The 26,050-nt window shown below is 31.1% G+C and overlaps 1 protein-coding gene across 1 annotated transcript in view; it reads right to left on the bottom strand.

Annotated features, from left to right (window-relative positions):
- Positions 1-257: 257 nt before the first annotated feature.
- LOC132752901 (E3 ubiquitin-protein ligase rnf213-alpha-like) overlaps positions 258-26,050 on the bottom strand; it is a 39,674-nt gene continuing 13,881 nt past the window's right edge. Inside the window, exons 4-26 of the mRNA XM_060743307.1 lie at positions 19,181-19,339; positions 18,712-18,891; positions 18,496-18,520; positions 16,461-16,625; positions 15,355-15,575; positions 14,556-14,659; positions 13,875-14,125; positions 12,363-12,608; positions 11,461-11,656; positions 11,137-11,195; positions 10,586-10,856; positions 10,250-10,360; positions 9,015-9,122; positions 8,229-8,397; positions 4,252-4,545; positions 3,706-4,006; positions 3,121-3,400; positions 2,707-2,860; positions 2,161-2,381; positions 1,830-2,009; positions 1,184-1,342; positions 770-931; positions 258-374 (exon numbers count right to left, since the gene is read on the bottom strand). Of these exons, the coding sequence (XP_060599290.1) occupies positions 258-374; positions 770-931; positions 1,184-1,342; positions 1,830-2,009; positions 2,161-2,381; positions 2,707-2,860; positions 3,121-3,400; positions 3,706-4,006; positions 4,252-4,545; positions 8,229-8,397; positions 9,015-9,122; positions 10,250-10,360; positions 10,586-10,856; positions 11,137-11,195; positions 11,461-11,656; positions 12,363-12,608; positions 13,875-14,125; positions 14,556-14,659; positions 15,355-15,575; positions 16,461-16,625; positions 18,496-18,520; positions 18,712-18,891; positions 19,181-19,339 (4,133 nt within the window). The remainder of the gene's footprint in view (positions 375-769; positions 932-1,183; positions 1,343-1,829; positions 2,010-2,160; positions 2,382-2,706; positions 2,861-3,120; positions 3,401-3,705; positions 4,007-4,251; positions 4,546-8,228; positions 8,398-9,014; positions 9,123-10,249; positions 10,361-10,585; positions 10,857-11,136; positions 11,196-11,460; positions 11,657-12,362; positions 12,609-13,874; positions 14,126-14,555; positions 14,660-15,354; positions 15,576-16,460; positions 16,626-18,495; positions 18,521-18,711; positions 18,892-19,180; positions 19,340-26,050) is intronic.

Here is a 26,050-nt window from a genome sequence, read left to right as displayed (position 1 = left end):
AAGAGTAAGGAAATTAAATGAGTTATTGTCATAAAACTTTGCATATATAGTTCGCTTTAATGGCTAATTAAAGCCCATTTAAGATTGCATTTGAACCTGGGATCAAGGTCAAAATCACAGTGATTAAAATATAAAAATGTTTGCGAATGATAACTTGAGTAGGCAATGAGATATTGTAATCAAACTAGGTATATGACAAGCCTATGTGGATACCTTGCTTGGAATTGTTTTTAGACCTTCTTAGGTCAAAGTTGATGTCACTGTTTCTTAAAGCAGAAATACGGTTTTTGGAGGATAACTAGAGTAAGGAATGGGATATTCTCATAAAACTCGGCGTATAGCAAGCTTATGTTTGACCCCTTTGTACACTGTTGCTAAAATATAAATAATGGTTTCTTGAAGATAGGCAATCATTGAAATAATCATTAGAACACAGATGTTACATAATAAAATCTAGGTCGAGTTCAAATTTTCCTTTAGACCACTTATTTTTCAAAAAAATTAAGGCTTGTGCTGGTGATTCACCTTAAGTAATAACTTACGCTTTGTTAAAATGTGACTTCTAATTTACCGGTGTTTGGGCGTGGACGGTTGTTTGCACTGTCCATGAACAGACTCGAGGAAACTAAATTGCAACATTTTTAATGTGTCGTTTTGTGCTTTCGTCCGGGATTATGTTTTTCCCCTTTTCCTTCAGTAGCAAATTTAATTGCTTGATAAATTGCATCATTTTGTTTACTTTTGACATGATAATTATTGTCACACATACCTGTAGAATCGATTCTTGGTTTGCGAGATACAGGCTAGCAGCAATTGGTCGGTTTGGATTTGTATCACATACAAGTTCAATTGCAAAATTTTGGAAAAACATACACCCTGACTTGACAAGTTTGATGTAAATGTTACATAGTCTGACGACACCCTCCAAGATCTACAAACAAACAAAAATTATTAGCTGTTTAGCATGCTAAACAATGCATGAACCATTAAATTTTATTTATATAATTCAAAGAAACGAAAATTGTTCTGAATCTGTTTATGTGTATATAACTATGATGTCGTTAAAATCTATATCAGATAAAATTGATTAAGGCACGTTTAAATGATCATTGATACAATCATTAGTGTACAGTATGCTTTAAATCATAAAATATCCGTAAAAGTAGTTATAAACAAATACTACCTGGTTAAAGCGCTCTACGCTTATCTTGCTCTTTTCTGCTTCACCTGCAACTAACATTAATCTACTTTGAAGATCTTGTAGTTTGTCATATGTGTATTCAGGGTTGCTTCCTTCATTTCCTTCTATACTTAATGTTAGTTTTAAGACTTTGTTGATATCCTGAAATTAAATACTAGTTAGATAGTTTATAAATAAGTATATTTCACTGTTCATAAATATATCACAGGTAATATAAATAAAAAAGGACGAGAAAGAGATGTCAAACGTCAACTAGTAATGAACCAAATTCGGGATATCGTCAAAAGATATACTGTAACAGTTTGTTCTTTTGGTTGCTAAAATAAAGAAGTTGGTTTAAAGATAATATACTTTTTTATTTTTATATCTATGAACTCACTAACCTTGGGTGGACTGGTACACATAAAATGAATATAATCTTACCAAAGAAATTCCAACATTTACATACTTTTGGTTTACGTGTGAAGGGAAACAAATCTGGAGAAATACCGAAATACCGTATCCTTTTAGTATATCTAAATCAATGTGTTCGAGGTCATTATCCGAAGTTAAGTTGAAAAGGTCGAGAAGATGTGATTGTTTAATTAAATGTTTTTGACTTTTGTGGGTTTTTAAATATGCAATTTACCGAAAACTCTGCAAGTGAAAATTGACTGCCCTGTCCTCCAAATGTCTTCCAAACTTTTGTACCAATCTGATAAATGCCACATTCATTTATATTCTCTGCTTGCATAAACGACGTTACTTCCACTGAACCATGTGCTTGTTTTATTTCCTTGAACCAGTGGAGATAACGTTGCGCATATTCCTTAAAAATAAGCATCAGTTTAATAACGAATTAAAAATCATATGAAAGCAAAGTCACATACAGAAACGAACTATGTGTAATATGAAAGTGTCACCAATAAAATAACATTTTTTGAAATAAAAAGATCTCGATATTTATATATATTTCTTACAAGCTTTTCCGGTAATTTTGGTGTGTTTTGTAACTCCCCAAAAACAGAATCACATGCTTTGAGTACTTCTTTAAAACCACTTGTTTCTTCCAGTTCAAAAATGAGAGTTGCATATCCATTTACTGCAACATGCAGGCTTTGAACTCTGCTAATTTTCTCGATGTCATCCCCAGCAGATGTCATTCCCAAGTCTACAAACACGTTCACCTCTTTTATGCCACCTAAATTTTGGAATATACATAAAAAAGAAAGGAAATAAACTTTTAGTTATTTAATTTATAATTATATGTTATTTTGAGTTGTTCTGATTATTAATTTTATCTGTACGTTTTCAGATAATGTAGATCAGAAACACATATCAAATACTCGAGATTTACCTGAACAAATTCTCATAAAATGCACCTAAAACAAAACTCAACATGAGGACACAGCGAAAAGGCATGTTCATTCTCAAATGATGCAAAAAAATCAGTAGGTAAAATCAAGTAGAAGTATTTTTCAATTTCATACAAAAGTTTATAAGATAACATGCTGATTTTGTTTTACCTTTAATAATGTCACGTAGCCATGATATAAGATCAGCACAATTTGCAAAAGCTTCTACACATGCCGCCCCCTCTTTTGTTACATGATTTAAATCTCGACTGCTTATCAGTATGTCTTCTTTTTTTGAACTCAGAGTTAAAGTTGTGATGTCGTACTAAAAACATATTTTCACATGTATAGCAAAACCCATTTTAAGTATCTTCATCAAATACATTTACATTAACAATTTATAGTTTGAACGACGCAAGAACTTTATGCAAACTTCAAAAAAAGTACATATAACTAACAGGTCTCCTAATTATCAATAATTAAAAATTACCACTGAATTTAAACCATTGCTTAAAATATAAAAGGTTTGGTTATCTATGAGAAATTATTATCATGGTGATGTCCTAAAAAAGATGTAATGCTTACGTTTTTCAAATGATCGACAGCACTAAAGTTTCCAGAAAGTCCATAGACGTCTTTGACTTTAAAAAAGGCTGATGCCACTTGAGTAGCTAATCTGATCTGTCTACATTGTTTAAACTGTTCAACGCGTTCACTCAGAACTTTTGGAGATATATCCGGACAAACAGTTTTAAGCTCAAACAAAATTGTGTCGTAATTCAACCCGCAAATTCTTCCGACAAAGTCTTCCATGTCAACGTAGGCTATTTCACCCGATGAAATTTGTTTCGCCTTTTCTTTCAAACTGAAAGAAATTTATTTTGTAAGTCCTTTTTATTTTAATTTTGTTTAAAAATGTAATGAATTAAATTGTTTAACCAATGATATTTAAAAGAACATGATTTGTTACAAATATCTATGTGACAGTCTCGTTATCATGTCTGGAATGCAAATATACTATTGTGAATAAAAGATATTTTTTCTAATAAAAAATAAATCTTATTATAATAAGGCAAATAAAATTAACTAACATTAAGATTACATTCCATATTATTGTAAAACAATATGCTTAAAAAATACTTTTGCACGTAAGTTTAATAAGGAAAATACCTCTCAATCGACGGTAAATACACATGTTCATATAGATCATTGAGGCTGAGGGAAGTATGTATTTTTAAATCCAGAATCACACGCTTCCATTCCGCAGTGAAACAACCACTCTTCTTCAATTCCTCAAGACAAGTTATCATATTTATTACATCTTCGTTTAAGCTTTTGGCATTGATTTGAATAATGTGTGTCATTTCTTCTGACTTTTCTGTCAGCTTTTGCACTATCACTAATTCGTTCAAAGCGCTTTCTTCAACATTTTTCTGAAGAAGATCTTCAACATCTTCCATGTCGACTTGCACTAAAATAGAATTTGAGTCAATTATTGTTTTCTAACGCAATAAGGTCTGGATAAATACGGATGATAAATGTTAAACAAATCAAAATAACAAACTAACAATTTCCCTAAATTCATAAAAAAGTCTAAACAACATTTTTAATCAGTTTTCAGTTTCAAAAATCATCTAATCATGTAATGCCACATCAAATTCGACACTTACTATACATTATTTTTACATAAATGAGTATTTCTATATTTTCTTATACCTTCATCAACGCCATCACAGAATAATTTAAGAGCTTCGAGTGTCGCCCTTGTTCTGTAGAAAACATTCAACTCTTCTCTCCTTTTTAAAAGTGCAACTCTGATTAGTTCAGTGTTAAATTTCAGAACATCACAAAGTGGAAACAATACATCCTTCTGATTCTCCATGAGCTGCAGAAGTTTGACGCATATTTTCCCATCTAGTATCACACAAACAAAGTCCTCCACCAAAGCTTTTACCAAGTTTATGATTTCCTGGCATTCCTTATTCTGATCATTTGATGTGCTCTCATGGCCTAAAAGCAAATAAACGCCTAAACAAGTTTTATATCTTTAAGTTCCTGTATTTTGTAAGTGACGTACGCTGCTTTTCAAGTATGAAACCAGTTTATCAGATGTGATTCATAAAACAAATAAAGCTTCGTTCAATTCAAAAGTTTTTTTTTATAATGTACAGTATTAACAAAAAGTATATATTATTCAATTCAAGTTATTCTCCACATTGTAGTCATGCTTTAACCATATTCTGAAATTATATTAAAGTGAACATACCATATACCAGTTTTTTCCGATGTATTTCTATAATCATTTTAAGGATACTTTCTTTGCATTCAAACAAGTAGGGATTCCCTTTTAATGTTTGTTTGTTTAATTGTTTGCTTGTTTGTTTGTTTAGGTTTATACGGCACATTGGCCATACTGACTGACCCAAACACTTATATTGATTACATACGATTATTTAAACCTAACTAAGTAGTCAACTAAACAGTCTAACATTTCCCTTTTATATACATGTCAAACGTTTCGGCTTAATATATCTAAATGAAGGATGATTTATTTTAAGTACTCGATCAATGTTTTGGAAGGCACTGAATCAAAAAGTTCTGAAAGTTAATTCATCCGGTAATATCTATCACTTACATGTGCAATATCATGATATTCAATATGAAATAAGTGACGGTGAATTATGCACAAAACCTGTACAAAAATGAGCATTATCGCCTCTTTAAAAATTAAAAATTGTAAATTTAGTGTGTCCTATTCGACATCTGAGAGGAATCACTGATCATGACGGTTTACAGGGATTAGGGATGGCGACACATCAAAACAGGGGTTTTTATGTTAAATACAGCTTTGTCCTGATTTCTATTCGGATAATATAAGTTTATTTATGGAATGTTTATAATCATTTCTGATAATAATAACAATAATTATTGAGTATTTAAAGATGTTTTTAGCCAAAACATCTACTTTTTCATTTCTCTGTGTTTCTAGTTGGCTAGAAATGTAATATAATTTCACTGATTTGTTTTTTTTTTAACAAAATCGCAACAAGAGTTTCTTTATTATAACAATATCAGAATTTTGGTTTTTAATTAATTTTAACACAGGGAGTTAATTTGAAAAAGTATGACACTGCCTCAACACTAAATATAGATGTCATGTCAGGTATTCTCCTTGTAGATGTTAACTTATTTTCAAAGACGGTTTCACCCACGTTGCAATCATCTTTTGGAAATATCAATGTAAATATAGACAAAAGGTTTAGGGGGAATTTAATAACTGTTTTGAATTGAGATAAATAGATTTGAAAGATGGATTTTTTCAACAGAAAATGTACATCTACATGGCAATGACAAATTTAAACTTACACAAATCTATAGAAAAACATTTATGAATGAACAAATGAGTCCCCATGACTCTAATTTCCTTTAAAGGTAGCATTGTTTGACATAGGAAGATTATAAGTTATGAATAATATTAATGTATCACAGGTAAAATAATTAAACAACGAATAAGTAATAAATGATAATTCAGAAAAAGAGAAAAATTACAGATGTTGTTGAATTCACAAAAAGGTATACACTGAGTATAAGAAGTTTCTATATAGTCAGCACAATGAAATTAACATCATTACCACAGTCTATTTTATATAACAAACAAAATAGACAATTTTAATGTTGAATTACAGCAAAAAATATAAAAACTTAAAAGTATTCCATAAGAATAAATTTTAAGAACGTAATTAACTTAAAAACTAAACAAGATAAATGCAAATGACCATGTTTGTTTGTTTGTTTTTGGGTTTTACGTCACATCGACACAGTATAGGTCATATCGCGACGTTCCAGCTTTACTGGTGGAGGAAGACCTCAGGTGCCCTTCCGTGCATTATTTCAGGCACGAACGTGCACCTGAGTAGAACCATCGACGTTCCGTAAGCTAGCTGGATAGCTTCTTCACATGAAAGAATCCAAAGTCCCTGTCGGGATTCGAACCCACAGCGTTGAGGGGCAAGTGGTTTGAAGTCAACAACAAATGACCATGTATAAGGCAGTTAAAAAGACAAACAAAAATAATACAAAAAAAAAAACACTAAGGAGACGCTTCTTAACTCTATGCGGAAATGGAATGGGTATCCCTTATGTTCTTTTGTAGAGAGTTAAAAAAACAACAACCATTGTACCTTAAATATCTGGAAAAAGTAATCCCTCGGAGACATTTAGTACAGAAAAATAACATGAAAATTGCAAACTCGGTTTGATTAAGCAAGAGGGATATTGAAAACGTGCAGCATCCCTCATGTCTCTTACCGCCGCTTTGAGCGATACTGAATTCTCAACACTTAAGAGTGCTGAAGTCTTTCGACCAGATCAACAGGAACAGTAAATATTTTGCTATGTACACATGTTTTTCTCTTACCATCAATTGAGGGACAAACTTTAAACGTGAATCTAGTGAGTTATTTATGAACATTACTCACTGAAGTAAACGGTTACCTAGATATGATTTGAAATACAAGATGAATAGTAATTTTGTCAACCCTATTAGTAACTGATAACCATCCAAAACCTCTTAAAAACTGATCATAACGTTTTCTAGTATTATTTGACCTTGGATCTAGCTCTAGAACAAACCTAACCGATTTATGTTTTGTAACCTGTAACTGATTTTTAAAAAGCGTGAGTCAAATCATTAAACAAAGCAACAGAGGCATAATCACAATGATATTAATCAAGGTATACCAGAAGTGTGTAGTATAATTTTCTTTTGTGTCTGTGCATCTTGGTCAATATTACATTTTAGATGAAAAGTTGTATATTTAATTTGAGTAAATAAACGTTATGTGCATATTCATATATAATAAACGAATAAAAAGGAACTTTACATATTTAATATAATCATTTCTTTTCAAAGTTAAAGTTATATAGATGCATACATATCAACAGCAATTTTTGGTTGATGCCAGATAATATTACCATACATCTATAAAATCATTTAAATGTTCCCATATTGAAAAGAAACAAGATACTTTATATGTCATCAAGAGAATCCTTATTAAGAAGAATATTTTATTGGAAATTGCTTTATAAAGAAGGGTTTAGTTTAAGTACAAACCTACTTAAATTTCCTTCATGAATGTTGTTTGACATTCTATTAAGGGAAACCAGGACATAATTCCTTACTGTATCAAGCACAATTTAAACAGTAAACGACACGTTAAAGTGAAATAAAGCTTTAACTTGTAGTAACTCTTTTATTGGTGCTGTCTGCTATCCTTTAAAGAAAAATTTTGACGGCATCCATTACTATATCAGTTACATTTCAGGTTGCTAAACTTATTTTGAAAAGTAAACAGAAGGGCGTCCGTGGCCGAGTGGTTAAGGCCGTTGACTTCAAACCACTTGCCCCTCACCGCTGTGGTTTCGAATCCCGACTGGGACTTTGGATTCTTTCATGTGAGGAAGCTATCCAGCTAGCTTACGGAACGTCGGTGGTTCTACTCAAGTGCCCGTTCGTGCCTGAAATAATGCAAGGAAGGGCACCTGGGGTCTTCCTCCACCAGTGAAGATGGAACGTCGCGATATGACCTATACTGTGTCGATGTGACGTAAAATCCAAAAACAAACAAAGTTAACAGAAATATGTGTTTGAAACGAAATGTGATTGAATGGCGAAGAAATTTCACACTACTTACAAAGTACTTTAATCAACTTGGGCAGAGCTGTCCATGTCACTATTGTTTCCAGATTCATGCTTTTATTGTCGTTTAGTTTTCCGTTCCATTCCGTCAGAAACCGTTTTGATACCGTGTCATATAGTTTCAGATAAACTGCAGTGTTTTCATTATGTTGTTCTGCTAATGCCTTAAAATACAAAAGGATCTGCATCGCTCAACTGAAATTTATTAAATTAAGGCAAACAAACTAGAAGTTAAATAGACAGTTCTTATCTCCAAAGTGATGATTGGAACAAACTAGGCACACAACGACTATTTGAGCTCTTGGTATTACGTACGGATAGTGAGCAGATAACTTTCAAAGATTGCTGTGTTAGAAATGACCTAGAATTGCAATGGAACAAAGTTGAACACAAAATTGAAGGGAAAGTATTGTTACGGTAGTTATGTTGCAATAGCTGTTGCCCAGTGGAAAGAGAGAACACATCTTTTCTTCAAATTATCTATGACGGATGGTCGGCCGGACGGACGGACAGCTATCGATGTTAAAAGCTCAACACGAGTTCAATGTGCCCGGATGTGCTTATAAATATTTTGAAATATTGTAAAAATACTGATTTCTTGATATTGTCATAAAATAGTTTTTGACTGATTACAAATTGAACATACTTTCTTATTATTCACGCAACTATGAATTTTGCTTGCTTTCACATTATGAAAATACAATAAAAAAAATCATAGAAAAAGCTGTTTGAACATAGGCTTAAAATTGATAAAGAGAAATCACAGAAAAAAATCAAATACCATGAGAATAAAGGATGACAGAAGATCTTGAAGCTCTTTGCTGTATGTATCAATTCCAGCAATGTAGGCTTCAACTAGACGAGGTTTGAACTGACCTCTGAAGTCTTTCTGAAATGTAAAAGAGAGTTAACGACAATCATCATAAAGATTAATCTGCGTTATAATTACTAAAACAACCATGATGCTGATCAAACTACTTTAACAAATTGTTTAAGCGTATATGGTAAAAAAGACATGTTCGTAAAATAGATTAAATAAGAGTTTAAGGTTGATTCAACACTGAATTTATTTGCCTTCAATGCGAGGCTCTTGCGAACATTGTATAATCTTTTAATTCAACGAGTTCTATAAATTCAGTAATGGAATTACACAAACAAAAATTGTGTTTATCACATTATTGAAATAAACTTTTTAGTAAAAACCTTGTCACAATCTGATTAAAATCAGCTCTAAAAGCGCTCCGCTTTTAGATCTGACCGTGACCAAATACCAATGGGTAATTTTCACGATTTACAGAACAAACATGGCATTTTTCATGTAGCCGACAGGAAACATGACAAAACAATCTTGCCCATTAATAATTGACTCTACTTTTTCAAGTAAATTTGTTATAAATAATTTGTAATAACGAAAATCAACAATTTTTCCAACTTCCACGGATTACGGTATTTTGATACTTCTTCCAAAGCCTATGTTTGTTTGTTTGATTGGGTTATTATATGACGTATTATTTTACGGCACACAGTATAGTTCATTTGGCGACGTTCTAGCTTTTCTGGTGGAAGAAGACACCAGGTGCCCTCCCGTGCATTATTTCAGGCACCAAAGGGCACCAGAGTAGAACCACCGACGTTCCATAAGCTAGCTTGATAGCTTTCTCACATGAAAGAATCCAAAGTCCCTGTCGGGATTCGAACACACAGATGTGAGGGGCAAGTTGTTTGCAGTCAACGACCTTAACCACTCTGCCACGGATAATGCCCCTCTAAACCGGTTTGATTGCATGACTAAAATAGTTTTCTCTTGAAATCCGAATTATAAAGAAGGCGAAACATTATAAACGGTCGCCATCAGATCTACATAAAAGAAATAAGTACTTTAGTCAGATGAACCTTGTCATGGCCAGCTTATATCTGAATGCTTAAATTCTCGACGACTTTAAAAAATGAAGTGTTTGTGTTTTTTGGGGTTTTTTTTGTTTTTTTTTTTGCAAATGAATCAGTTAACAATATTACCACTAAAGTCGTATGAATCCTCTCTCTTAATTCTGTAATTACAATCTGCATCCACTCTTCAATATGAAAAGTGTGTGGAAGTCCTCTTAGCCGTAGAAGTTGATCCCAGATCTATTTATTTTAGATATAATATATTATATTTACAGTCTGAATTTATAATGTAACGGTAAGTTTTAAACATCATGATTTTATTTTTCAGAAAAAACGTATTTGGCATAGAAGGTTTTCCTGAAATTGTAACTTTATCTATATTGTATTAAGTTTTTAATTAAGATTAGTTCAAATTATTTTACATTTAAAACAAATAGTATTCGTTCAAAGGTATTTAATACATACCTGAAGAAGATTGAACATGGTCAGATGTTTGCGTTGAATTTTGTTTATCCATTCAAATGTTTTTGCACTGACAACATTCAAATTTAATGAAACTTTTGATAATTCTTCTGCCAATTTCGAAGATTTAAGCTGTAAAATGTCAAACCGTGCCACAAAAGAAAAGAATATGACCACCGTATTCAACGTGAGTTCAGAATTCAACCGACAAAGTGATTCGCTGTATAAATCGCAAGACGTTCTTAGACCAATCAAAACGCGCCTCGGCCCAAACCTGAAGTGCATGCATATTTAGTTGAACTATACAGTGTATTCATTCATTAACATTTAATTTGAAATGAAAAAATCAACAACATATCAAATCATTATAAATTGTGTTGGACAGAATTGAAACCACAAATAAAGATCATCATTAAAATGTTTCATCGCAAATCATGCGATCTCTGTATGCAAGGCTATCATTTATAAGTGAAAGGAAAGAGCAAGTCCGTTGCAAACGCTTGTATATGGTTTGTAAAAACAAACATATTCAATAAAAACAGTGCAAAACCTACCTGTCATTCTTTGCGGTCAACATATGTCGTTGAAGAGTTTCCGTGCATTTCTGCAGAGCCTAGTAATAATGTATCAATGTTTAAATTTTATAATATCAATTTATATAAATATCAATAATTGTTCATTTTAGCCACGATCAATAATTTACTTCCGATCATGCTCATATTAGACAATATTATGTTTAAACAATCCAAAATCACAATGCTATATGTGAGTTTAAGAACTTGATTAAAGCTTACCATCATTTTCGAAAATCTAACAATGAACCAACGTTTCATATTATTTCAATTTTAAAATTATAGATGTCTTAATTTTTAATTAACCTTCTCGGAAACGTCATATACTCGTAATGTCCTCAGGAAGAAGTAAATTGAGGCACAACCAATTTCATACGGAAAAATGTCATAATCCAAAGCATCTTTAAGTTCTTCTATGCGAAGGCTTGCCATCATTGTCCTCGGCAGATAAATGTCTACTTCAAACATGTATTTCAACTTTTCTATAACATGCCGCAATGATCTGAAATACGAACAAGCATAGTCTGACAATTTGAAACAGTAAAAAACTTTCAATATTGTAATGTGTTGGGCTTTTGTTTTATTGTCTGAAATTGTGTAATCATCTTTCTTGACTTGAAGTTTTACAATAACACAAACAGAAGCCGTATCAAATTCAATAAGGATAATGATATTATTTATTGATTTAAAAAATACTTATGACCTTTGTAGGGGTCGAACAAATGGACCTCTGTGTAAGATGAGATACCTTAAACATCCACCTATTTGAAGAAAAAATTCTGGCCGTAACTATATTATTTAATTAATATTAATGACGTACAACTAGACAGTGATATTTATTATTTCATATTGTGGTACTGTCGTAATATATTTTAAGAATTTTCAGTATATAAAGTTATGTTTAACTAGTAACAAGTATGGCGGATTATTATTGCCCATTTTTATATTAAAATGATTTGTAATATCAAAGCGCAATAAAATTAAGATCGTTTAGATCCAGTTGTAATCGATATCGGCCATTTGATGGAAAAATGGTCGAGTTTCATGTATGACACCTGGCGAGCATGTTTTATTAATTTCCTTCCAAAATGCGATTTACTGAATTGTAGTATTTCAAGTGAACAGTAGTACATGTATAGACGCCAAAACGACAACAAAAAGCTTATTGATCGCTGTTTATGAACGCAAGAGACTATACATTAACGTACATGCACCAATGATAATGTGTCTTTTTGAAGATGTCCGTTATGTGTTCTATTTCGCTGTCAATTCCCCACCATTTTGGTATTTTAGCTTGGTGGTCAAATGCCAAGGGAATCTCTTGGAAAGGTCTACAAAATCCGTTAAGAAAATGAAGAACTGGCAGCAAATACATCCAAGAGGGATTTTTCCCGATTGAAACATCAGAACAGATATCCTTTGCTAACTCAATCAGTTTCATTTTAATACTCATCCTGCAAAAGAAAATAAAACGACTTATTGAATTTTAATCTCATACAAAATCGTTTTTGAAAACATTATTATATCAATTAGAAATATGCCGACTTGTAATTCAACATGTAATGTATATGTTACGCAATACCTAAATCTCTTTTAAACTTACTTATTCTTAGAAATAACTTCAATAAGGATTGGGTTGTTTCAAGTCTTGTTACAAGTCTTATTCTACGGTACTAATTGTAATTATATGTCATGTAAAAGTCGTTCATGTCTATTACGAATATAACATTTCTAATTAAATCTCTGTGTTGATATTTATATTCCATGGTAAGCGGTAGCATCTGTTGCTCCATTTTATTACAGCTTGTCCTGATGCGTTAAAACACTTAAAAGTCTAGCTTAAACATCATTACATTTATAGTCTAGAATGTTGTTGTTGTTGTTGTTGTTGTTATTGTCATTTAAGTTCTTATTCCAAATAATTAACGTTACTGATATAAATGAGTAAATCAATTATTATTGTGTAAATCAATGACCATTATTATACAACTGTATGCACAAATTACCATTAACACAATAAAAAAGGCATACTGTGAAGACACGATAAAAATTCTATGTTTGTACATACTGGTATTAAAGTTGTCTTTTTTCATTACACATACAAATTTATTCAATTATTGCAATTGTTTTTATCTTAAATTTTGAAAATAATTATTTTCCCGAATGAAATCGGGCCCGTTTTAAATTTATCAAGCATGCCCAAGTATTCGAAACTTATAAAATGACGTTGCAGAAATTTTTTAAAAGGTTCCGTAACACTTCATGTGCCTATTTTTTTCATATTTATTTTAAAAAATTTTTACATAAGGGTTTTGGTCAAAAAACATTACATAGTTTTTTTTTAAGCTATATACTCCTGTTTTGAGACCCATTGAGCATTTTTTACAAACTAGTTTTTAACAATTATTTTATTTTTCACTTTATACTTACTTTTGCAATATAATGAGTGATTTCGTTTGCGTTGTTTAATTTACAGTGATAAGGGCAATGTCGATTGTTAAAGTATAGACCTGTGTCACATGGTCTTAAATCCGTATTAAAATCAATTTGGTACATTTTGGTACTTCGTTTTCTTATTACTTTGAAAAATAATTGAAATGAATTTAAAATAACGTATATAAAATATGAAAGGGATGTATTTTTTTCTAAAGAGAAATCAATAAAAAAAGAGCTAGAAAGAAAGAATGAAATAATAATATAAAGTACAAACGATATCAAACCTATCCTGAACGAAAAATATATGTTGCAAGTAGTCCCATTCAACCGTTGATCTATTTTTCGTGCATACTGTCATCCGAAAACCTTTGCACAAGAGCTCGTTTGCAGGGTCACCTGATTTGTAGCCAACAAAATGACGAACATTGAGCATCAGCAAGCAAACAGATATTTTTCTCTGGATACTTAAGTCTTCATCAATATCTACGAGATTGTGTAGAACATCTGTATACAGTCCCCAAAGAGTTTTTTTCACCTGAAATTTATGATTTTTTTAAATTCCAGACCAAATGCAGACATTCTTTATTGTAATGTAAAATACTGATTTAAAATATAGATTATATACCTTATATTTTGATCACACTCAGAAGTCTACATACATTGAGAGAACTATCAATAAAATACGTTTCTCATGATGAATAATATCTAGCGTGCAATGCTGTATGCACGATATAATTATTTACATACATACAGGCTATATGTACAATTACACCACATACAAATAGTAATAGAATATTATAAATGTTTTAATATCTCTGTTATAGGACACTACTGTATACAACATGAAGAGGAATTCGTTATTATTTCAATTTTGTCCGTGTCAAACAAATCAAGTTTTCTGTGTAGAGTTGAACTTTTATAAACAAGAGACAAATAAAATTAAATCATTTAAACAAATATAATACCCCCTTGTCATTGATTTTATATCCTTTTTCTATGCAAAGTCTTAAGCAATCGCTCATATGTGTCGTTTTTTTCCCCCAGTTTACTAGAGGATTTTGGTTTGGACCTCCGAGCAATAATACAAAAATATCGGTAAAAAAACTTTTTTGCATTTCACCCATCTTTCTTTTTTTTTCCTTGGAAAAAAACTCCGCTATTGTTTGCCCCAAAACTTTGAAGGGGGCTCAAGTGCCCCCTCATATGAGGAAGGGTTCCCTTGAAAAACTCAGTTAAAAGTTATATTTGAAAATATAAAAAAATAATAATAATAACAATAAAAAAAATTAAAATTTTTTACTAGTAAATAACGAGACCATTGACTTAAAACTATTTAAATCAATTTGAAAACAATACTTATAAAAGTCACATAAATAGAGCATATTGGCAATCGTTCTATATTTAGCATGTGTCAACAAATAAACACCAGATGTCATATTGTATTCATTGACGAATACTCGATGGACATTGTTATGCATTTTTATCATTTATCTGATCGTTCGTATAAAGCTTGTCAAAGTTCTTTATAATAAATGGCATTTTTATGATATAATTCCCTTAAATGTTCATGAAATCATGATAAAATTGTATGAAATTAATTATAAGAGACTGCTTACATTCGACATTTTAAGATGGCATCTATCTAAAAACTTGCATATGGCCTTACTTAATGTTTTATTTATTAGTATCAATATAGTTTAATTTGGATTTGTTATATAATCAAGCATAAAAGAGATGCAAATATTGCACTTGTCTCCAACATACCTTGGTTGTTCTTTAAAGCGGTACAATGCAGTTTCCTTTTGTTTAACTTTGAATCAAAGAAGCGATGTTCCCAAGTTGACTGTCTTGGGATATTTGTTTCAAGACTTACTCCGCTTCTTTCAATATAGTAGTTATAACGTAAAGAACTAAGTGCTTTTTTGTCCTTTTTCAGTATAATGTAACCAGTCAGCTGCGCAGCATTCCTCCCGTCTTGCCGATAACTTCAAAAGAAAGGGTATCTAATTGAATTGTTGGACTGATATGTTCCTATAAATATGATATAATGATTTATGTCAGAACAGTTCACCGTTTATTGCTGTTTTAATTAATAACGACCAGAACATATTGATAAATTAATAAAACTTACAATGTAGAGAACGTCACATTTATACACGTCAAGGGCATTGCAAGATCAAACTGTCATAATTGTATTTCGTAATATTCACCAACGGCTACGTACAGCAAAATACTGTAAGTTCGTAATTAACGAATTAAACTCGAATACACCAAATCTTATAAAAGCAGTACATGGGGTTTAGTTGAAACTGTATATGCAAAAAAAAGATCATGAAAACAGTGCATCGTCATCGACACACACCAAAATTTAATTTGTTAACAGAAAGAAACAGTAATGACAAAGTATATAACGTGTTGTTATCATGACAAAATCTAATATCCTTAAAAGTTAGAATTTTATATAAATAGTGTGATAGATGTTGATGAACAGACGTGTATCTAAAATTAAAGCTGCATTTGTTAACATGTTTTTACTGTAAATAAAAGTTAATTCCAATTGCTATTGATTTTAATAATAAATCAATAAAATAAGAAGAAAAAGAAATAAAAAGGGAGCTTTTATGCAAACAAATAAGCTGTAATTGCTCAATGTAGTTCTTTATACTCACAATTAATTATCATACACATGCACATATAAAGTAGTAGGTCTTATGTTTGATATATATCTCATCGGGGAAATGTACTGAAAAGGATGTTATAAATACATGTAGATGTATTTGATTGTTCCATAAGTCAAAGATAAGACAAACATTTTGCCGTAAGCAACTAAATATATTGATAAAATCAAGACAGCCTTTAATATTGCTTACCAAACAAATTCCATCTCAACTTCTATAAAATGATGTTGACTATCATCTCTTTCCCATATGCATAAGACCACTTTATCTGTATCTGTTTGGAAATCAACATTACTTGGTATCAGAACATGGAACGTAATTTTAACCTCGTCTGAGTTCACGTGTGCCTCTAGTTTCCTGAAATATGATTATAATGTTTATCGGAATTTCAGAGGCTAAAAATAGCTTATTTTATTGACAAAAACAAGCAATGTAAAAAATAGTATAGAATTGAAATTAATTGTTTTTACGTCTAGTTTTAATATTTCAACTTGACTCAACTCTCCTCTTTCTCGTCAGTATTTCGCGTTGAATGAGACGCACGAACAATTGTCTAAAACGCACTATTTTTAGATAAAAGACACTGATATTGCCTTCATTCTCATAAAATCAAGATACAGCGAACACATTCATGTGTTATTGATATTGAGTCCAAAGTTCATGAAACGACCAAAAGGGTAAAACTGGCGAACAAAAATATTAATCATTATGATAAAAATAATAATGATAATAAAATAATAATAATAATAATATGCAACTCCTGTTTTGCTCCCTTAAAAAGGTTTAAATTGTACATCCTAAGATGTTGGAGTTTATTATTTTTCACATTTTTTCATTTATGTAACACTCTATCCTGATAATAGATTTTTATACACTGCACTTAAAATAACTTACTTTTGACACAAAATTAAATTCAAATTTAACGTATGACCACCCTAATGGGCAATATAAGGAATTGAAAAATTGACAACATAGGTCAGATATATATTCTTAAAAGGATATCTGCATGCAAAATTTAAATAAAGTTGACCATTAGGTAAACATGTTATGGCCACATTTCTGAATATTGATGTTAGCAAATGTGAATTTTGTTGGCATGTGGCTTTTGTCTTAATTTCACTACTTACATAAACGAAGCGTCATACAACTGAAGCGTTATCCAGTCATGAAGCACAGACTGCTTCGGAGAAAATGTAAGCAGTATCTAGAGATAATTATTGTTTACACAGAATTACAATTGATATTTTTCTGTAAATAGTGCGCTTTAAGACATTGTTTGTATAAATGAGAAATAACAAAGGTTGAAATTATATTTTTGAAATAGATTCTACAATGAATTAATTTCAAGACGTCAGTAACATTCAGTTTAATCGGCAACTTTTCATTTTATATTGCATTTCATCGCCGGTTGTACGCAGTATTGCAATTAACGCAAAAAACTGACGAGGACAAGAAGTTTTGTGTCAAGGCATTTGGAATAATAAAACTAAAAGTAAGGACATCTTCTTTGCAAAAGAAATTAAATTCAAATCTATTCTGTTTTTACTTGACTCGTTTTTCTTCAAAATACCGGTTGATAAAGTGTTCGCGATATATTATCTTTAATCTTTACCAGACATAATCAAATTATTTATAAGTCTTGGATGGGAGTAACATACTTTAAAAAAGATGCATTTTTTATTTTGCTAATATACAGCCAAATAAAACAGCTAAATACTCTAAAAATTGTTCAACGTCACTCTAATTGGACAGCTCGATTTAGTATCAGAAAACATTTTCCTTTAGGTATACAGTAAAGCAAGTCTGGTTTAAATCAGTAACTGAAAACCAAACACTCTTGAATTGTTCCGTTAACGACGCTCTCGTTTCAGCATACACACTTTTTTGCTGGTTTTCTAAATGTACTCAAGAATAGATCAATTGTACATTTTATTTAGAATTGAAGTTTCAAAGATTCTATATACAGCCGTTTAGAGGTTACATGAAACTGGTTTAGTTTCTTTAAATCCATTAATTTTAACAATTTTCAGGCAAATTTATTTTCAAAAATACAACAGAAAACGTGTACAAAGTAATATTATGCTTAATTACGTACTTAATATTATCATTACAATAAAGATTTTGCAAGCTGTAGAACATCATGGCTGTATTCATTATATACTACTTAACACGTCTGTGTTTCTGTGAAAGTTTTATCATTTTATTTAGAATTGTAAACAAGACTCACCATTTATCAACATCCGTCGACTTTACTTCCTGAAATAAAGCATACTTATTAAAAAACCGTTACAGTCGTAACTTTATTACATAACTTTGTTATTTTAAGTACTTAATGTATTAAGACTAAACTAAATAAAATGTGTTTTCTGTTATTAAAAATTAACTCATTTTCTTGTCTATTATATAAATAAAAAAGTGCCAGGAATAAACAAAACACTTTAACTTGCCTGTTGGATCCATTTCTGTTGCTGTGTATCGACATCTGTTTCCAAAACTGTTCTACCGACAGGCAAATCTTCTTCTCGCAACTGTTGCCGTGGTATTTTACCTTTCGCTTCTTCGTGAAACGCTTTTGTATGTGGCGGTTCTCTGTTACGTTCACTAGATACTTCTGATTTCAAAGCTGAAATTAATAGTGAGTATTATTGTATATTCATGTATCTTCTTAAAACAGCAAGCATATTATTATTACATTTTCTTTTCGACTGTTAGTACCATTTAGTTAATCATTGTTAAAAATTACACGATTACATATAAACTATTTATTAATCGCGGGTTATTATCAATTATATAGTTTTTGTCAATAATATGTTTCTGTCGATTTTTTTTCAGAGAAAAGAATAATCATAAAAAATCTAATGATGTTATCACGGAAGATGCAGCATAATGATAGAAATAAATCAAGTATGTACTTTTTTCTTGGTGATGTTCTACATTTGGGTATAATGGTGCATCGTCCCACACATCATCAGGTTCATCGGGTGGCTCAGGTGCCAATACAAACGTATCTTCTTCTTCAGAGCTCTCTGACGATCTCCTTGCAGGATTGTTGTCCATTTTGTATTCAATACCTATATCATGAAATTTAAAATAACCAGACCAGAATAACTATTTCTGACTAATCCATGAAATGAAATGTTATTGTCCACTAATTTTGTTGTTTTTATAACTTATTCAAAGTGTCTGTTTTTATATTGGAACGAAATGAAAAAGAGTTTGCATTTATTTTGTTTTGTTTTTTTTATTTAAAAATAATATGACAAATCTTTGCAATAGTTTGTGAATTTACGCTTATTACGGTATGCCGTTTAAGTTATAACAACTTCTGGCGATTGTGAACAATCGTGTTTTCGCGGTTTCGTGTGATAAGGTCGTAAAAAGTGTTATCTCATTTTGTCATAGGCTTAACTTATATAGATAGATATATGTCAATTATTTCTATGTATTTTATTTTACTTTACAAATGTTTATTAAGTATTTCTCGTGAAGAAGTGAGAATTGAGAGTTCAGCAGTATCTCGCATGAATATATCTGCATACATTATTTTTACAAGATGAAGACAGAGGTTTTCAACAAGCGTCATTTTCCACGAATAAGCTGTGATTTTACATTTTTCAGTTTATCAATTGTATTGCTATTATATGTTTAAGATTATAAAATGATATTTAAGCGGTATCTGAGTGAGTTAAGCTTGAACGATCGCTGCCTTGTACGAGACCTACTTTCGCTTGGTTTGTTTACATGAATGATAAATGGTGTTTTAATATTGTTTACATATAAGTATAATCATATGTATATTAGATTGAGTTTTACTGTTTGATACATGGCTAATCTGAGGCTGGTTAATGTATTTCATGAAGGCCTTTTTTTCAGTTGCTGTGGCTGGTAAATGTATTTCATGCAGGTCTTTTTTCAGGTTCTGCTAGTTGTAAGTCTATAAATTTATTTTCTTGACTGCCGCCTTTACCATATTTTTTAATCCAGTGGACTTCATTTCAAACCTTGTTCAGTATTCAGATTCAGAGATGGATTGATTTGCAACATATTGAATTTCTCATGGTATAAATAAAAATTCGATATTTAATTACAGAATTGTACATGGATTGAAATTGTGTTGAATTTACATGGAAATTGATTTACACTGAAGAATACATGGAATCTGAATTGCACTGAATTTCTCATGGAATATGTAGCACTCTGAATTGCACATGGAGTTTGAATAGCACTGAATTCCTCATAGCATTTGAATTGTGCTGAATTCCTCATGGCATTTGAATTACCGATAAACAGGTTCCGAACTTACAGACGACAGGCTATTCTTATCGGTTGAGTTTCAAGAAAAGTTAACGGGTAACATATCTCTCAGTATAAAATGTATGTAAAATTGTGTCAGGCGGTAGGTTTAACAGTTAATTTAAGTACATACGCAGATAGTTCTCCCCCAAAATAGGAATATCAAGAAAGGAACTGGTAATGGGGAGAATAGTCTGACTATCTATGCTTTGACAATTCTTGTGCTTACCGCATACAGCACTTTTAGCGCTTTGATATACAATACAAGCGAAATGTTAGGTTCTTACAGTAGAGACGTTCTATTTATTAAACAAAAAGACAAGACACCCTTGTTACAGCGCGGCGTTATTATGGTAATATGTGTTACATAGGCATTTCCGTAACTGAACATACAAAAAGCAAGTGCATATGCGTTAACGTTGTACTTATCAGATAATTCTACCACTGTAGCGAGATAGATAATTAATTTATGAAAATCATGAAATTGATTTATCTTTTTTGTTGTTGTTATTATTGTTCAACATTTTTCGAAAAACGTTGACCCATTTATCCGTTTCAACTATAACTATATATTAAGTGTTGTTTAGATTGTTTTTAAAATTCTATATGTGTGTTATGATTAATGTAACACAAATCTTTATCCATTTTCTAACTTTTCTTATTGCACAAAAAGAGGAACTGCGGACAGGTTTTGTTTTTGTTGTTGTTGTTTTTTTCTTTATTTTTTTTCTTTCGACTTGTTGTATAATATTGTAGTTCAAATCTTTGTCATTAATCATTCAGGCATTCGGTCTACGTCATACTATCTGAAACCCATACCGTGTAACATTATTTAACAATGAACTCAAAATCTATTTCTATTTCATAACGGCATTTATATATTCTGTGTCCGATAAATTTTTAATTAAGCGTAACTGACTTGCGAAAGCAGAACGTGTAATTGTCACTATTTTCAATACAATTAATATATGAATGTCATGACTTGATTTACAAGATTAAAATATAAAAAAACATAACTATAGTTTTAGTCATTTTCAGAGATATATATACATGTTAGTGCTACAGATATTTAAAAGTATCCATTACATCATTGACATCAAGTTTCACACAACAATGAAATCACAGAATATTTTGTTTTTAAATATCAGAATTATTTATTGCAAAAAGGCAGAACTGAGTACAAAGTGAAAACATTACATGTTCAAAAAGAAAGGCAAATTGGACATAACTGCAGGTAAAAATATCCAAGCAAAAACTTTTTACAAAAAGAATATGCGTTACACAAAAAGACTGATAAACAAAATTATTTCTATGATTTTGAATAAGACGCATGTATTTAAAACATTCCTATACATCATCTTTACAATTAAGGACCAATTTTAAATTACTTTCTTTGTTGCAAAACCTTTTGATTTACAGTTTTTCAAATGGAAAGCCAATATTATCTTATCTCTATATACAAATAATGGACTGTGCAACTGTCTGTAGTTTACCGAGATTGCAGACCCTTGAACAGGCTAAAATTAATTATGCGTAAACACGTTGTATCCACCTAAAGGTAACTGGTTTTCATTTCGACAGAAGGCATCGGTGAAAAAGCTATTTCATTACTTTGTAATAAACATATGAATATTTCAGTTTATTTATTTGTTTACTTTAAGAAACTAGAAAACAAGTTTGCTTTGCAGGAATATACGAGTAATCTATGTATCTTTTATTTTCTTGTGATATGACTTGGATAGTCAGTACCTACATAGGTCTGGCTTCAAACATTTCATATAAAAAATCGTGTGCTTTGTTATGGTAATGGGTCTGATGCCTTTAATGTCTAATATACCATGCTTATGCTCGAATTTGATGTTTTATTGTCAATCATTTAATTATCTAAAGTTTATCATTTAATTGGAATATAGTTAATTAATGTCCTACGCATTAGGATAAAACGATTACGAGTGCGTCAGCACTGAGACACATGGTGTCGGATTCCTGGCACATACGACATTAACTTAAGTGTACCCGTCCTGTGACAGTATAAAACGAGTACTACTGGTTTGGAGGTAATGAGATATTCGTGTCGTAACTCTCTCCCTGCACATACATATCTATATATCTATGTAGCATTTGTTTCGGTTCTTTTAAAGGTATCCAGTGCAGCACACAGCTGACAATGCCTTTGCAGCCATTTTACGCGTAGGTTGCACCTCGCTTGTATCTATATATAACTGGTTAATGGCCTGAACGTTAAGCGACATTAAAAAAGCGGACAAAACACTCATTGATGGTATGTATCGTGATAACGAGCTTTCAATACTTCAACAAAGAAATGTACCCTTCTCGCGATATCAAATGTCAAAATCAGATAACCTTACTTGGTTTATGCATATGTGGATGAACTAACTTGAAATGATCTGTATAACCAGCTCATTATGAAAACAACAATAAAAAATCTACTTTTGGAACACGATATATCATTATAAAAGCTTAAAATTCCATTATGCCCTTAAATGCTCTATTTAATATTCGACGACATTGAATGTTATGCCAAAATCTATTCTTTTTATGCAATACATGCAAAAAAATACCATTTGAGCCGCGTCACGACAAAACCAACGTTATGCGTTTGCGACCAGCATAGATCCAGACAAGCCTGCGCATCCGCGCAGTCTGATCAGGATCTATGCTGTTCGCTATCAGTGTCTGTACTTGTAATAGAGTTGGTAAGCGAATTGCGGATGCGCAGATTGGTCTGGATCCTTGCTGGTTGCAAACGCACTATGTTGGTTTTGTCGTGACGCGGCTCATTTACATTTTACTTTTTAACTTTAAATACCAGTACAAAGTCATATGTCGGGTGCGGGTATCTAATGATCCGCAAGTTACATACTCTCTTGAATAGGCTTAATATAAAAAATAAATGGTTTCTAGTGAAATGGCCCATTAGCTATATTAATAAACATGTAACTTATAAAATTTATTAAGAAAAAAACTAATATTGCGAACTACATCAGCTGCCATTTAAAAGCGAGAACTTTAACAGAACGAATTTGTACAGATTGTCTCAATATGTTCCTCCATTTCATCGTCATTGTGCACAAATAAAAAAAATGCAAATAACATGGAATTATACAGGATGTTGCATTTATAACTTCATATTATATTTTTTACAGGCAGGTATGAATATGAATTATAGAAAACATTTTAATTCTATAGTACTTTTATGTTTCAAAATTGCAATACACATTTAAAGAAGAAAATTACTTTCAATGGCATTATATGACTATAAAAGAACTTCATAAACCTGGCCAAAAAGTCGAGTCGGTCGCACAATCGGTTTATTTGCCTGGGTCTGAAATTGGTCAACTTAATCAGTGTAATAAACATGCCTATACGTGTAGCCTTAAAATGATCGAATTTAGCTACAATGAAGCATGACCGGTTGATCAGTTCGATAGTATTTTTTTAAATAGTGTATTAAAGTTTGTGTTTATTTACACGTTTCTTCTGTGACAATTTCAATGCAATATTTATTTATTTATTCATTTATTTTATCATATTATTTTTGTCTGGTTTAGCTTTGAGACAATTAAGCACAGATCATATAACGACTGTTCAGCTTTACTGATGGAAGAAGACTTCAGGTGACAAAAACATGCATTATTTAAGGCACGAACAGTTTTAAAACGTAAGTGGTTTGAAGTCAACGACCGTAAGCACTCGGCCAATAACGCACCGATAAAAGCATACGAAGCACACTTAGATATTAATTTGTTTAATATCGATAATATTTAATGCTTAATTTATAAATAGTTAAAGGTGTATTAAGACAAAACAAATTTGTAAAATGACAGGTATAAAGATAGTCAGCAGTTAAAATAATCATTTTTATACCAAAATGATGATAGATTAAACAATATCCAACTATTAAAAGTCTTAAAACGGCAAACTATAAAATATTTCAAACTATGTTTACCTTATTGCTTTTTAACCGATCCTATTTGCAAAACGTCGTGCGATTAACTACGCCGGGCAATAGCTATATAGGTTACTCCAACAGATACGATATGTTTTCCGAAAATGTGGGTCATACAAAATGTTTAACAATATGCTAAGAGCTAAAATGTTACAACAATTAGTCTGTATATTGCGCGTTTAATTAACAAATGATTTCAATTATCTGTCCTCCCGACACTTTAGCTAAATTTACACTATTAGGGTAATGATACACAACAAAAAACCTTTTTTTTTTGTTACGGTATCGCTTGTTTTGACCAACAACACAAAATGTTTTAAAGACGTTTTCGGTAGTTTTTTGTGCGCATCGTTATGCGCTTCCAAGAAAGATAATCACGGATAATTACTCTTCAAAAAGAATGTCAAGTTGAATAGTACTCGGATAAGTGTTTAAATTTCGGCTATAAGCAAATAATGAGTAAATAATACAGAATATATATTTCTAAATGTTCAGGAGGAGATCATTTCAAAAGAATAAGAAGTCGTTTACACAACATAAGATAAAAGATTTCTCCTAGCATTAGTATGACAGCATTGATGATGATTCGGCGAGCGTTACCCCACCCACTTGTGGTATAGTGACGAAAGTGCGTCGCCACTTGATTACTGGTAGACAACTGGGCAAAGAAGTTTAAAATAATATATTTTAAAAGCAAAAATAATATCTAAGAAATGTTCCGAATTTCATTATTTTCTTTGTAAATTTCTAAATACTTGCTTACTGTTCCGGTATGTTAGTCGAGTGAAAAAATAATATGGCCCTAAATAACCTGGTTTAAAAACAAATTCGGTATCATTTACTTAATATAACATCAAAAGAAAAAGAATTTTTTATTACAACATGTTTTTTTGGTATATATGACAATACATTTAGTATAACACTGATATTTCTTAAGAAAGCGTGGTAATTTTGACAGTTGGAATATGCGGTAACCATGGAAACTGTCCGTTTACAAAAGAACTAACACGTCAACATATATTTTTATTTCCATTTTTTAATCCACCATACAATTTTACTTGATATATCAAAAATGTAGAAAATCCATGAATGAAATTTCTTGATAGCTTTATTTTTTTACAGAATTCATGTTTATTTTTCTCATGAAAAACTCTTTTTTTAAAGAAATATGTTCCAAATATCGTTTGTTTTATACAGAACCCTGAAATAAAGCAAGCTTTGTATAAAATTATGTTTATTGTGTGTGTAATAAGCTGTCTTATACATTTTTATAACACAGTTTGGCTATTTTGACAATTTTGAGGTATACGCGGTTACCATGGAAACTGCCATTTTTCAAAAAATCCAACACGTCAACATATATTTTTCTTTTTATTTTTGAATTCGTCATTAAATTTTACACAACATACAAAAAAATTAGAAAATCCTATGAAAGAAATTTTTCAATATCTTTAATTATTCACAGAATTCATGTTTATTTTTCTCATTTTTTGTTCGGTTAAGGAACATGGAAAACTCA

Source organism: Ruditapes philippinarum, unplaced genomic scaffold (genome assembly GCF_026571515.1).
Source record: "Ruditapes philippinarum isolate M1 unplaced genomic scaffold, ASM2657151v2 ctg421_1_1_1_1, whole genome shotgun sequence".
Taxonomy (NCBI): domain Eukaryota; kingdom Metazoa; phylum Mollusca; class Bivalvia; order Venerida; family Veneridae; genus Ruditapes; species Ruditapes philippinarum.
Note: the sequence above shows the minus strand (reverse complement) of the source record. Positions and strands in the feature narration are given on the sequence as shown.